Source organism: Microtus ochrogaster, chromosome 8 (assembly GCF_000317375.1).
Source record: "Microtus ochrogaster isolate Prairie Vole_2 chromosome 8, MicOch1.0, whole genome shotgun sequence".
NCBI lineage: Eukaryota > Metazoa > Chordata > Mammalia > Rodentia > Cricetidae > Microtus > Microtus ochrogaster.
Window position 1 is genome coordinate 7,395,854 of NC_022015.1, and position 15,111 is coordinate 7,410,964.

Genomic DNA, 15,111 nt, shown 5'->3' on the forward strand with positions numbered 1-15,111 from the left:
TGGGCTTGGAAATTGTTCACATATGAGAGAAATTAAGCCCTCATTTAACAGAGGCACATGCCTGTCAAGACCAGAGGAACAAAGACTAGTCCCTGGGGTCTGTTCAGCTCCCAGAGGCTGCCACTCATTCTGTTAGCAATGCTAACCCTTCACAGAATGTGCATAAAACCCAATGAATCATTTCATCTGCTCTGCACAGAGCATAAGAGCCCGGCCAGTTTTCAGTGTTTTTCTTGTACAACTTCACAGCTAGTTGGGAAGGAAAAAAAGCCTCCTATTGTTTGTTTTCAAAATGTAATAAGGATTTTTTTTTGTAATGAAAATGTCCCAACATAAGTGGCCCACATAAGTGAAGAGGCGGTGTCTCCTCAGATTTCCTCCCACAGATCTTTCCCACGTGGATGGTTAATCTTGGCTCACTCATCCTGTAAAATGCCAATGCCTCTCACAGCTGGGTTTAAGCCAAGCTACAGGAGCCATTCCTGGCAACACTAAAATGGAAAGGCCTAGAACACCACAGACTTGCCATCCTATTCAAATTCAATACCTCACCTCTTAGATACAAGGGTGATACATCTCTCAAGGCAGAGATGGCAAGGTCTTCTACTGCCAGCTCTTTCCACTAGGAAAGCTCAACAGCCTTCTTAGAAGCCCAAGCAAATCCCCTTCCTGAATTCTCATTTCCCAGGATACACAATGCTCCTGGAGGTGGGGGGTGGTTATGATGAGGCAATCTGCAGAGTGTTGCCTCTCACCCCATCCTTACTTACTCTTTTCCCTGATGATAAATATGGAGGCTGTGGAGAAAAAGTATCAACCATGCTTCAAAGGGCTTCAGTTTACCAAAAGCACTGAAGGGATGGGCTATAGAAAAATAAAGATGTGTCCATAATTACTAAAATGACTACTACATTTAAAAGTAAAATGCTTGTCTTATCTGTGTTATATGGAGAGAGAGAGAGAGAGAGAGAGAGAGAGAGAGAGAGAGAGAGAAGGAGAGAGAGAGAATGCCAAAGGTTTGCTACAGCAGTGTTAATCTTTCTAGGGCTGTCAGCTTCCATGCTTTAAGATGCCCTGAACTCTGGAGTCCTAAGAACCTGGTAGCACAAGGACTTCACCCTAAGCAGCAGGGGACAAAAGCATGCCTGGATCTGATAAGTAAAACCAGATCTAGCCAATGGATATATGGCAAAGTCCTGTAATTAATAGGGACCATAAACAACCCATGGGAGCAGCATGGCCACAGTTTCCCAAGAATCTGCTTCACTCATATCTACGTAGATAGCAGTCAGTTGTACATGGCACAAATGCCTTATGCAAGAACAGATAAACTGTAAACATGCCTCAGCAGAGAAGGAAGGAAGAAGTGGAAGCACATCAGACTCCTTCTCATTCACATTTATGCATCCTGCCCAGAGGATTTATCAATTTTCAAATAGCAAATTGTTTTCACATTTAAAGCACAATCACAATCACATCCTGCAGGTCTTGGCAGAGGCAGACATCAGAATGTGACATTACAACAAAAATTAAATAACCCTTGAAAAAATAAAACAAAGTTTATTTATTAAAAATGGCATTAAGGTGAACCGCCTAATAAGAACTTGGATTTGCTTAAATAGAACATTATATGGTTTTGTTTTAGATTCATCCCTAAAGCCCTGAAATATATTAGAATTTTAGTGAGTAATTACCCTATTTACTTCTAACAAAATGGGAAGAAATCGGAAAACCATATTAAGCACTGCCACACAGAATTTCAGAAATAAAATTCTCTTATATTTTCATCATACAAACCAATAAATAAATTGTAGTTGGAAAATTCATTGGTACCAGAAGATGAAACATAACTAGCTGCAAAAGAAGAAATGGCCACAAGGATCCTTGTCTGCATCGTCGACACAGGAAACCTACTTCCAGGAAGCACGTAGGGAGACCTACCCTTCACTAACTGAACCACACCCCACCCACCCCTAGGCTAGACGAAGTTGCAATCACTTAACATCTCTAAATGAACCACGGCTGAGGATAAAAAACAGGAGCACTGAGAGCTGCAGTTACACATTCTGTATGCCACTGATGTAACACTTCAGGGGGATGTGTTGTAATTTCCTGCAATTAATACCTTGGAAAGTTGTGAATTTTTCCCAAAAATTGTAATATTTTACTTGTAACACTAAAATTAAGTTTGAGTCACCCTTTCCATTATGGACCCCTGGTGCCAGGAATTTGTCATTAGTGGCAAGATATGTTTGCTGTCCCCTGAAAGGAGGCATTTATGGTCCTCTTCCTAAATGAAGTTTTCTAAAAAGCCCCATAGACTGCATCTAGGTAGCAAGCATTGCTGTCCATCACAGTGTCCCACAAAGGGACCTCAAGATTCTAAGATCTTCCTTGTTTTACAACAGAGGCATCCTCCTCTGTGAACATGGCCAGTGCTACTATGGTCAACATGGCATTTGTCCTCAAGATTTATTGGCAAGAATGCCCATGCCCTCTCCTTTCCTCTAAGGAGCCATATCCATTCTTTCACCCAGAATCACAGCTCCTTGGAACTTCAGGGGCAGGGTCTGGAACCCTTGTTCTAAACGTGGGAAAGCAGAATATCTGAAGGTCAAGCAGTAGGACAGAACGAAGACCAGGCACCAATGGCTGAATCCAAGTCTGGGTTTCCTTCTGCCACTGAGCAAATCTTTTGTCTCTGCCCTGATTCTATTTTGTCTCCAACTTGGGTATTCAGGCACCCCATCAAGATGGGAATAAGTTCTACAGAGAGCAGTGCAGTCACCATTGTGAATCCTTTTCTACAGGTGACAAAGTGATAGCTTGCAAGACCCAAGATTATTCAAGTGCATAAAACGAACTTGTTGATGCAGGCAAAGTTAGGAGAATTAGTCAGAAACAGGTGCAGGAATCAGGAAAAATGGGCTTCAAACACTGGGAAAAACTTGACCTGCGTACTTGCAAGCTATTTGGAGACTGTTTTCCTCTGAAAGTTCTGTGGAAGCAACCAGCAACCACAGGCAGTTGTCCAGTTGTCCTAAGAGGTGGGGATTACATATGATGAGGGCAGACACAGGATGACAAGATTGACAGCCAGTCTTTCCTGAAAGAGGAATGATGACATTAACCAGGCAAGCACTACCTTCTCTTCCAGGCTCTCTCTTGAGGCTTATTTTTATGTAACCTTATAAGATCATACTGTTTTTGAATTATTGTATCCTGTGTTTCTTTCCAAGCAATATTATACTATAAACATCATCTAAAATCATTAAAAACTGAATAGGCAATAAATTTAATTTAATACTAAAGATCTTTCAATATACATTTAATTTTTAACAAACTTTTTTATATAAAAGCACTTAGAAAAAAAATTTAATTCTAAACTAAAAACAACAGATAACTTAAGTCTACTATTCAAACACATTTGCCTTAATGACTGTGTATAGGAATGGGTACAGAGAGGACATCACAAATCAGGGTTACTAGTTAGGGATTCATCTCACTATGAAGGACCAATGTCATCAATATGGATGTCAAGTCTTTGTCACAGAGTTCAGCTTACCCACTCTGCACACTACTACAGTCTGACCACTCGCCCATGAGAGATTATCCAGGGCTTAGGAATTCCAAGGGTATCCTCCATCCTAAAATGGGGTCTGTGTGAGGCCCCTTGGAACCCAGTGAATCTAATGATCCAATCAGAATGAAGTCAGGAAAATCTCAGCAGAAACACAGCTGTGGTGTGGACAGCCCACTGCAAAATGCTGCTCTCTGCCCTTGCATTACAGACAGTCAGCAAGGAGCTGGAATTTCCCAAGTCGTAAAGTATATGCTGGTTCCATCACTGTGATACTAATCTGGGCAACCTGATCCTCTAAGGCTAACCTCTAGAACCTAGTAATTCATACTTCTAGAGCACTATTGCCATAGACAATCCTAGGTCAGTAAATGGTGCCTCCACTTTATCTTGCTGCCACATGACACAGACACCTGGGGACAGAGACAGCAGAAAGACTTCAGTGGAGTAGTATACAGATTTTCTTAAGCTACCACTAACCACAAAATAGCCATCTCAGAAACCAAATTTTCTCTTCCTGGACACTGGTGCTCTGATATCTGCCACTACACTCCGTTTTCTCTTTCGAGCCACAGACCCCAGCGTAAAGCTGCTCAGAGCTCAGCGTTTGCACTGAAGTGCAAGTCAGAAGAAGGGAGGGCAGACATGATGACTGAGAAGAAGAAGTCCTTCACCGAACAGACACCTGCCTGCCCTTCAGCTGGGCTCCCTTCTCTCGTGGAAGTTCCCAGTTTCCAGCTGCCTCCCCAGGCTCCGTTCAAGCATAATAACCTCAGAGTACCCCATATTTAACTGATTCTTCAATGTTTACAAACAACTTCTGCCAAATCCAGTTTCAGAAACACCAGTATTCTGGTAACAGTAAATAAGAAATGCTTTATTCACTTGGGACACTGTTTCCTGAAGTGACTACTGTGGAAAAGAAAACTGACATCAGTTTCAAATCTTTTTTCCCTAAAATGAATATATATTCATTTATATATTATATATAAAGATGATATATCAATAAATATACTATGTTTATATTTAAAAGAAGATACTTTTATATAAAAAAGAGTCAATGGATGAGACACTTCTAGCACATAATGGGCCTAGCCTGCTCCCCATCAGTCTGTCCCAACAGCAGTGGAGAGCCTGCCACCATATTAATCTCAGCTACTGCTGGCAAGACATTCTAAGAGAAAATGATTTCACTTAAATACACAGGTGACAACAGTCAAGTCTGCACTTGACTGAGGATGGACTCTAGTCCCATTCTGATCTGGGAAATACTGAAATTTCCTCCTTGAAGGATCCAACTTTACATTCTTAATGGACTGGGTGGTGGATAAAATAAACACAGGATCTGGCAAGAGATATTACTGGTTTTACATAATTTATTTTCTTTTATTTTTGAATAGGTAAAAAATATTGGACTCTGACCCTGATAACTTAGAGTGGGAATTACTATATATGAATTAAAAATGGTTACGTCAGGACATCCCTCAGAACTCAGAGGGTATTCCCTTGTGCTCCATCAAGTCCCACACAGTATATCAATTTTTATTCCCCGCTCTCAAGCCTGGTATGCATACTGTTTAACTTCTTAAATTCTAAGTGTAGATATAACTCACAGAAGCCAGGCAAGGACTTGACTTATGGGAGATGGCACATGTAAGATTTATATCAACAACTTTATGTTAGACAAGGTCTTCCGTGTCTGCTAGCCATACTGCACAACTTCATCTGTGTTTAAAAAGCTATAAAATAAATTAGAAAGGTTCATTTACTATCCTAATTTCTCAAGCACTATCGATCTGATAACAAGGCCTGTTTTAGTGTGAGAGCTAAGAATCAGACCCTGTTTTTCCAGAATAAAATACCCTGCTCCCTCTTGATCATCTCCAGGCAGCACTAATTCTCAGTTGACCATTTCTGCATGCCTGATAAGCCTTACTCCGTGACAATGGAAACAGCTCTCATTTGGCAACCAGAGGAAGTAGTTGTTCTTTCTTTGCCTCAAGTCAATATGAAGATAATAATTAATTACAATGTTACATAATGATTATCTTGTATTCACATTGCTAATTTGTAGGTTCTGAATGCACATGTGTGTATCTACACAGAATATGCCCATACCGGCTTCTCCTCTAGAAGCACTGAAAGTATCCCTGCACCCATCATCCAGGAGCAGCACTAATGATAGCATGGACACAGATACTGGGCATGGGCTTTCTTAGGGCCTTTTACAGTTTTCTCTAACCTCAAAACCACTGTAAGGTACCATAATCATCCATTTCTAGGGATTAGGAAATGCAGGCCTATGGATCTAAAGTAACTTGTCTCTCAGCTAATAAATAGTAAAACAGACTACAAAACTAATTATTGACTGGATTGGAACCTGCATCCTGACTCATTCATCTCCAAAATCTGTACCAGTTGCCCGTGTTCTAATATAGCATGCCTGAATCCAGATTGGTTGCTTTGTGGGCAGGAATGTCGATTTAAATGTCCCTAGACTTCTGCATTTGTCATGGATGTTAACGTGTAGTCAATTTTATAATTTTAAACACTTTAAGAAAACAACAGGTAATGAGCTGAGGATATAGCAGAGTTGGAAAGTTCTTACCTAGCATAAACAAAACCCTGGGTTGATCCCCAACATCAAATAAACAAGGCCTGGTGACTCATGCCTGCAATCCCAGCACTCAGGAGATGAAAACAAGAACATCATTGTCATCCTCGGTTATATTGGGAGTTTATTTAATTAAATAATTAAATAAACAGAATTTTGAATGAGTTCATATGTAAATGTAGTATGTGTGATATACACGCATATGTGGTATGCAGTTGCATATATAAATATATCACAGCAGGACAGAGTATCCTGATCTATCTCTCTGCACCCTACTCCCTTGAGACAGGGCATCTCAGTGAATTTGGAATTTAGCTGGTGACCAGCAAGTCCCCCAAATCTTCCTGTCTCCACCACTTACAAAGCTAGGTTTCAGGCATGAGCATGTCCACATCCAGCTTATAATGTAGATGCTGGGATTTGATCTCAGATCTTATGCTTGTTGAGCAAGCACTGTTACCTGCTAAGCCATCTATCCAGCCCATAAAGAATATGTCAGAGCGAGGAATAGTTCATGTTGCTGGTTAAAAAAAAAAAAATCTTTTTAGAACAATACAGAAAATAAGCCAGGTAGTCTCTGAAATATCACTAAATGTTTTTTGTCCCTTTTTATAGACCATATCTGATTTTTAAATGAACTGTCTCCTAAAACCATACATCTAACACCATCATTTTCTTGTGTTCCTTATATACTGCTACAAAAATTAAAAGTCAAACTACTAGAAAAACTAGCCACAGTTATTTACTTTATACACAGTCTGTTTAAGGTTGCTAGGAAGCTAAGTGTCTGTAACCAAAGATAAAAGTATATTTTAACTACTCATTTAGTTTTTAATCTATATCCCAATCCTCTACACTTTTGGATGGATAGATGGACAGATAGATTGATAGATGGGTGGATGATGGGTGGGTGAGTGGGAGGGTGAATGAATGGCTGGATAGTTGGATAGAGAAAGCAAATCTAAACAACTTAGAATTCTAAACAAATTAGAACTTAGAACATTTAAGTGTGTAATCCATATTACCATGTACAGGTCAACACTTTTCAATTTTTATTATAATTATACACAAAAAACTTTTAGCCTTGCCCATGCTGGTACTGTACCCTAACTGAATAATTAAATCAAAGTATTTGACATGGGCATGAGATGTCAGTACTTTTAGAAGTCTTCCATGTAATGACAAAGTGCAAACAAGATTAAGAACCACTAACATGTAATCTCTATTGAACTAAGCAGGAAACTCTGCCCCTGCTGGCTAGCTTCCACCGTGCCAGAGGGTGCTATTCAGGCTCCTGGAAAAGCTACCGATGGTCAACCCAGTACTGGACCTTGCATGCTACAATACCAACATGCTAGGCAATATGTAAAATAGTGGCATGATTATTATGGAGTAATAAGCTTCTATCTGATTGATTTTGAGGCTGTTATTATAAACCAGGTCAAAAGTCCTTCACAAAGAAGGTCATTGGACCTAGTGAGGGAACTTAGCATTGTTTTGTTAAATGGCCATTCTGTCAAACTGCCTTCTAAGTATTTATTTATATTCATATATTTTTGCTGCTCTCAACTTTGGCCAGAGAAACTTATTTTTACAGTAGGCAATCTCTCATAACTGGTCAAAGTATTGACTATCAAGGACTGAGTGCTCAGATTCAATAAAGTATGTGTTTTTAAAAAAAAATTCTAGAAGGAAATAAATAAGCAAATAATCAGAGGGGATATGTGGTGGCCCCTGTTCTTAATGGTAGCACTCTGAAGCCGAGGCAGAAGAATCACTGCCAGTACAAGGCCAGTATGGGCTATGCAGTGAGACTTCATCCCCAAAAAAGACAATAAAGAAAAGAAAATATATATATATACTTATGTTATTCCATTATGGTCATATACCCCTATGTCTCTCTCTCTCTCTCTCTCCTCTCTCTCTCTCTCTCTCTCTCATATATATATACACACACACACACACACACACACACACACACACAAAGGAGGATGATGAGATTAACTCAAGACTTATACAAAACTACATAGTCAGTGTAAAGAGGACCAAGAAACAAACAGAAGAAAGTGACCTTCTTCTTATAAGACCAAGTCAGCATTGTGTGATTGTGTGATGTCACCTGCTGATAACCACCAGAATCATCTTGCCCACTGGGAAGCTTCGTGCCCTACCTAGGAGGTGAGGAGACTTTCTAGCACTTTAATATCAAGTAAGAAGCAAAGCCTCTGGCTTCCATGAATTTTCAGAATCTCTGATTTGGGAAGCTGGGGATCTAGGATCTGAGAGGTGAACAGGTCTGATGAGATAGGAATGTGTAGACTAGACAGGGTAAAGGAGGGGAGGAACACACACAGGAAAAACCAGACTTAGAACCTTCAGTTCTCGCCTGCCTAGCAGCTTTGCACTGGCCACATTTGGAAAGTAAGTAGCTAGTGGATTAAGTCTGCAGAGCGTCTCATAGGAACTTGTCTATGCTCTTCATATTTCTAGACCCATTCAAAACTAAACAATCTAGAGTGATTAATGTATAGTTTTAAACCACTTTAAGACTTTGTCATTTTAGCTCTTATGGTCCTTGCAATTCATAAATTACAGCAGCTTTACCTATTCTTTATAATCTAGAAACTTCATTATTAAAATGTTTCAAGCAGGCTATAGAGCATCTATCATTACTTTAAAAGTTAATTATATTACAGAAAAGAAATAATTAGATTTGCATTTTTATCTTGGTTTTAAACTTCCAAAGAAGATCACCACAGCTTGCCTGTGGGCAACTGAAAACAGCACACAGCAGAGAAAGAGAGAGGAGAGAGGGTCTGTTTTTCTTGGCTAATTCATGATTGAAGATAGAATTACAAGATATTTTAAGGGCTTGCTGAAGCTGGGGGCTAATCCTAGACTTCTAAGCTTTGTTTATTTCATTGCAATGGCAAGAGACTACCAGACACATGTACAATGCCAATAGAAGTATCAAATTGCTTTCGATGGATTTATTTGCTTCTTTCCGAGGCTTTTGGAAGGAGATCCATTACCGATCGATACCACACAGAACCAGACTGTTTGCTAGAGCCCAAACAGGAGCCCTGTAATTGCCTTCTGCTTCTCAACCCTAAATGCAGTTAGAAAAGAGATGCAAACCTAAGCTGGCCTGAGAGTGGAAGCCAGCTCTCGACTGGGCTCTGCTCTAGCCATCTTGGAAAGACAATAAATGGAAGGCCCAGCTCTTAAAATTAGAGGTCAATTAGATACTTAACGATGAAGCATATCCTTAAATATATATCTATTATTTTATGCTAGCAAAAAATTAATTAACCAGGTCAAGCAGGCCATGAAGGCTAATGTACAAAGCAATTATTTCTGATCTCTAGACAACTACTTCACATACAAAGGTAGTCCTTTATCCTGCTCAGCAGATACCTGAAATGTCTGCAGTTAATCATGCTGAAGGGAGCCACAGGCAAAGTTTAGCTCAAAGCCAGAGGCTGCCTCAAACCACCACGTTTGATTGCTTAAGATAATCATGTTCTTGCTTAGAGTATTTGTATATCTCTGATTAACTCACAGGGAAGGGAGAACACACATTTACTGGTGCTCTACCACACAAGTAATGTGCACATGAATTACAACGACAACATGTAGGAATAACTAAACTAGAAAATAATAGATATGAAAATACTAAATATTCATGTGCTCCTAATAAAAGAATAAATCTTTCATGAAATATAGCTGAAAAACAATTTGGGTCCTACAGCAGTTAAAAGATAAGCTTCCAGCATAACAAAGTCTCTGGAAAGAAACAGCATGGCACTTGTTTCTGGTTATCTATAGAATTGAGTTCCAACCTAACATGTATCTGAAATGATGGATGGGGGCAATCATTTGGATACTTATCATAAAATAGAGAGATAATGATTGCAAGTTTCCCAGTTTTACTCAAGAAGATATGTTGCATGAACTGACATCAGCTCTTGCTGTCCAGAAAGCCAAGCGCCTAGGAAACCCCCAGCAGTCAGTTCATCCATAGGAGACCATTCTTTAGTCAGTCTTGAAGTCAGACCACTTGATTGACTCTATACCCTAGTCTGAAAAGACTTTGATAATTGGGTAACTCCATACATCTCGGGAAATGTAAGGATTTTTTTCTCACAAAGTTATTTTAATGAGCTGGACTCTCTTGCAAAGATGAAATTGCAGCATGAGATGCCATCATTAAATGTAATCCTAATGACAGGGTGCAGGTGCCACAGTATAGGATATTGTATCCATGAAGAAAGACTTCTCTGATTCAAACCTAAGATATGGCCAAATGAGACTAGATGAAGAAATGCATAAGGAAATCAAGGTATCTGGATTTATAACATGTTTTTCCATCTAATAAAGCCTTCCCTTGACTAACTGATTAAAACACTATAACAACACTAAAACAACTATAACAACACTATAAAAAGTTTAGTTTATAACACTAAAACACTATAATAACTATAATATACAATTTTGATGTATAAATACATCAAAAGTGGGTTTTGTATGTCAGTTCACATAACTCAAGAATAAAGTGCTTCAGAACACTGGCTGAGGTACCACAGTGCAGCTCTTAGGGAAGGTGGGTTGAAATGACTGAAGCCAGTATCTTTCTTTGGAAGTACAGCATTAAGAAACAACATTGCCAAGTAGGAAGACTCACATTCCATGAGCTCTTAGCTTTACATTTTATGGTCATGCTGTCCTGGGAATATAAATCATGCCTGACTTTTCCTAGGTTCCATTGAGGAAATTCACTTAGTATGTAACAACTTCTACGAGGGGTCACCAGCTCCCCCGTAGACACCAGTGGATTTGAGTTCACCAGGCAACAGCATCTGTTAACATTAAACTGTGTTAATTATCATTTAAGTTATTATCCTGATTTTTTTTAATGGTAAACATTAGATCAAGAAAACTATTTTAAAAGTTCACAAAATCATTATATTTTTTAACTCTATTTACACAGTCTTAGAAGAATCTTTTAAAAAGTATAGTTAGGATCCACCAAGAAAAATTATGATATATATGTATGTGTGTGGATATATATATATATATATATATGCACAAAGAGAAAAAATATAAAGGAAAAAGAATCTTTTAAAAAGTATAGTTAGGATCCACCAAGAAAAATTATGATATATATGTATGTGTGTGCATATATATATATATATATATATGCACAAAGAGAAAAAATATAAAGGAAAAATTATCTCAATTACACATATAGGTTCTGAATGATTACAAAGAAAATTCTCATGGAACTTTTATAATACCATCTCAATAATGTCTTTTCCTAATTCTAATGAAAGACCATGGTTTTCATTTTGGGTAAATCATTGAAGTTTTCATTTGTTGCTCTTAAAACAGGTCCAGATGTGTTTGTATGCAGTTGTTAAGAGAGTTTAGACACTTTTCCCTTTCTGCTAAAGCTTGCCAATTGAAAAACAAATTAGCATACTAAATTAGAATAATGTCTTGAATATAGCAACTTAATACCTACATCTGATTATGAGGGCAATTCTTGCTGAACATGTGGGCTAACAGGTTTTAAGACTAAGATTGTAGAAGGTTAAAAGTGTTAAAGCTTTCAAACTGCCTTTGGAGTCATTGGGAACTTTACGAAAAGCAGTTAAGCTGGTCTTTAATCCCAGAGCTAGGGAGGCAGAACTGTTGATCTCTCTAAATTCTAGGCCAGCCTGGTCTACATAGTGAGACTCTGTCTCAGAAAAAGAAAACATTAAAGGGCTAGATTTAATTTTTAATCATCTGGTTAGTTCTGTTTAAGATGGAAACATTATTTTCCTTTGTGTGATTTTTTTTAAAAAGTATTATTAAAGTAGTTTTTAATCTCACATTTTCTCTCCAAAAGTACATTAAAATTAACCCATAAATAAGATTATGTCTATGGCTGGTGAGAAACTATCTTTAAAAATATAGCTAACTCATGTTCTCTCCCAAAGAACTAGCTGAAAGGTTGAATATCAAAACTTGCTTTGTAAGTGTCAGAGATAAATATGTTTTGTGCAAGGAGTGTTTTCAGCATTTGAAATATTCTTAGAATGGTCTCCCGCTGATAAGATAAGTACTGACAAGATAGGTCATGTAGCAGGAGCCCAGGACAGAAGGAACAGTAAACATAAGCCTTACTGTTCTCTTGTTTTGAAAAGCACGAATTCTTGTTAGAAAGAAATCTAGATCCCTAAAACGAGTCTAACACTGACATTGTGTATCTTAGCTAAGCTATTTTATAACTTGATTTCTGAGTTCAATTGCTGATTAGATTTTTAAAAATTTAAATAAGTAAAGATGTGTCAAAATTAGATAATTAAAAATCTATTAGAAAACAGTTTATATTCTCTTTGTGTGTGTGAATGTGTGTGTATGTTTGAGTGGATACATATGTGGAAGCGTGCATATACATGTATCGCATGCCTGTGGAGGCTAACAGTCAACCTTACATGCTATTTCTTGTGCGCTATCCATTTTATTTTATTAAGATAGGGTCTCTCATTGGCCTAGAGCTTACACCACTGAGGCTATATCTAGTTAGCCAGCAAACCCTAGGAGTACACCTGTCTCTGTTTCCCCAGTGCTGGGATTCTAAGTAGGGTTCTGAGAATGAAACTTGGGTCTTTATGTTGCGTGCCAAGCATTTTACCAGCTGGGCTATGGGATTTCTATCTTCTTAAAGTGAATATTCAGATTAATATTTTAAGATTGTGTCCCATATTTACTTAAAACACATCAATTTCATGTTACAACAATGAAACCATATGTAATTAATAACTATACTATTTCATAAAAATACTACTAACTGACAGCTATTCATCTGAGATTTTCAGGAGCATGGAAAGATGCCAATCAAGACTGTCAGTTGCATAAATAACATTGGATGAAAAAGCAGAATATATTAGAAATACATAAATACATACCCTTATTAGGAAAGTCCAGAAAGGGAACTAACTTATCATGTTACTTAACACCCCTGAGTTCTTGGAGAAAGCTAGAGAAACATGTAAGAAACCCCAGGAGTAGGAAATACACTGGAAACTTTAACAAGTGCAGACAAGGGGACACCTGGATAGCCATTAATTAAGGACCTCAGCATGAGGCATGAAAGAGATGAGAAATTATTCCCAGATTTAATTGTGAAGCCTGACCATCAAAATGCAAAAGACATTCTATCTTGATTTTGAAATGTGGATTTGAGTATAGAATACAGAATTGGGACAAAACCAGACAACACATTCCAGCTAAATCCTCAAAGTGAAGTTGCCCAAACAAAAAGGTAAATTGAAGAGAGGTTCCTCTTCAGACACTGTTGGAATTTTCAGTGTAGTCACCGTGTCCAGAACACTAAGAATGATTAACAAAATGAAGGAAAGATCTAGGTTAAAATCACTGGCATTCATCAATACAGTAGAACATTAGAGGAACTATGAGTTTATGTCACTGGTGCTTTGGGAGTGCAAGAAGGCACTCAGTAAAGGTGCTCAGCCTCAATAAAGGTGCTGAGAAGCCTCAGAAGACACTGGCTCAGCTGTGGTGGGCTAGATTCCAGCAGATTAGAACATACAACAAACAAGAGAAGAATTCTATGGTTGGCTAAGCATAGCTCTGGGATGAATGTTCTGCAGGTTAATCCAGACAACCAGTGCCTTATTCTAGCACTTTCTACAATTCACACACTTAGGTTTCTATTCAGAAATAGAAGGCATTCTCCCTACCTATAAGAAAGAGCTGTTAGTTGATTTAATCATTAAGTGTCTAAAGGAACAACATAAATCAGACCATCACCTTCCCTTCGCAGACCCTGTAATGAACTGCACATTTTTATATTGCCACTAGAAAAATAAATAAATAAAAATAATGACTTGACTTCTCCAAAATAGGTTACAATTATTCAGAACCTTTTTTTTTTCCTGTCTGGATTGTAAATTCCTTGAAGACAGGCCACTGTCCATTTCTCAGTCTGTTTAGCTTAGCATCCAAAGACAGTGCAGCTAGAACTTGCTAAGAAAAAAATTAATACCAGGCTTTTCCCAGATTCTTCTCAGAATTGACCCAACCAGTCCTAATGAGGAAATAAAAGTAATCTTCTCTCCGTGACCCTATTACATGATAAAACACAAAGCAGAAAGTGGCTTTTAGCAGTGAAAACAGCCATCTATGTATGCTGCCTTGGAAACCAGGAAGTTTTAGCTTGGTGGCATTAGGGCAAATGGAAGAAGGCAGGGCTGAGGAGGGTGGGTAAGTTTATTCTGCTCATATACCATACCAGAGAATGCTGTGACCACCACCTGGCCGTCCCCTTGGACAACAACTGTGTACCGCATCATCCTCGAATAACAGACACACTGGCACTGTTGATAAGACAGTCGTGCATTTACAACACCTTAAATTCCATTTTCAATGAGAAGCATATTGGGTAATCAGATGAGGTAATAAAACACACTGACCTGGATCTGTTGCTGCAGGAGATTAATCTTGTGCTGCTGCTGGAGAAGTTGCTGCTGTTGTCTTGCGATCTATCAGAAATAAAGTTCCATTAGGTTAAAATGAAATGCTTTGCACCTTGCCATTACCCCTGCGTCTCTCCTACTACTGTACAAACGTTTTACTGCTCCTCCATATGAAAGACTCCCTTTGGATGGAGGCAGTGCGACCAGAGAGGAAAGGAGGAGATTCTGAGCCATTGGGGTGCTCCTACTTTCCCAAAGGTGCAAACTACAGTCTTGTGCTCTGAGAGCAAGCTCCTCAGTTTACATCGACTGGTTGGAAACCACAGAACTTTGGAAACTAGATCCTTCCAGAATAAAACAGGAGAACCCTGACCGCTTTTGTCCAGAGGTTAGCCTTGCTGGGAAAAGTAAAATCTGCAACAATGGGCTTC

General features: G+C 38.5%; 1 protein-coding gene across 6 annotated transcripts in view; it reads right to left on the reverse strand.

Annotated features, from left to right (window-relative positions):
• Sox6 (SRY-box 6) overlaps positions 1–15,111 on the reverse strand; it is a 556,070-nt gene that overhangs the window by 164,248 nt on the left and 376,711 nt on the right. For all 6 annotated transcript variants that reach the window (XM_026781359.1, XM_026781360.1, XM_013347706.2 and 3 more), the window contains one exon: positions 14,678–14,746. In XM_026781359.1, the coding sequence (XP_026637160.1) occupies positions 14,678–14,746 (69 nt within the window). The remainder of the gene's footprint in view (positions 1–14,677; positions 14,747–15,111) is intronic.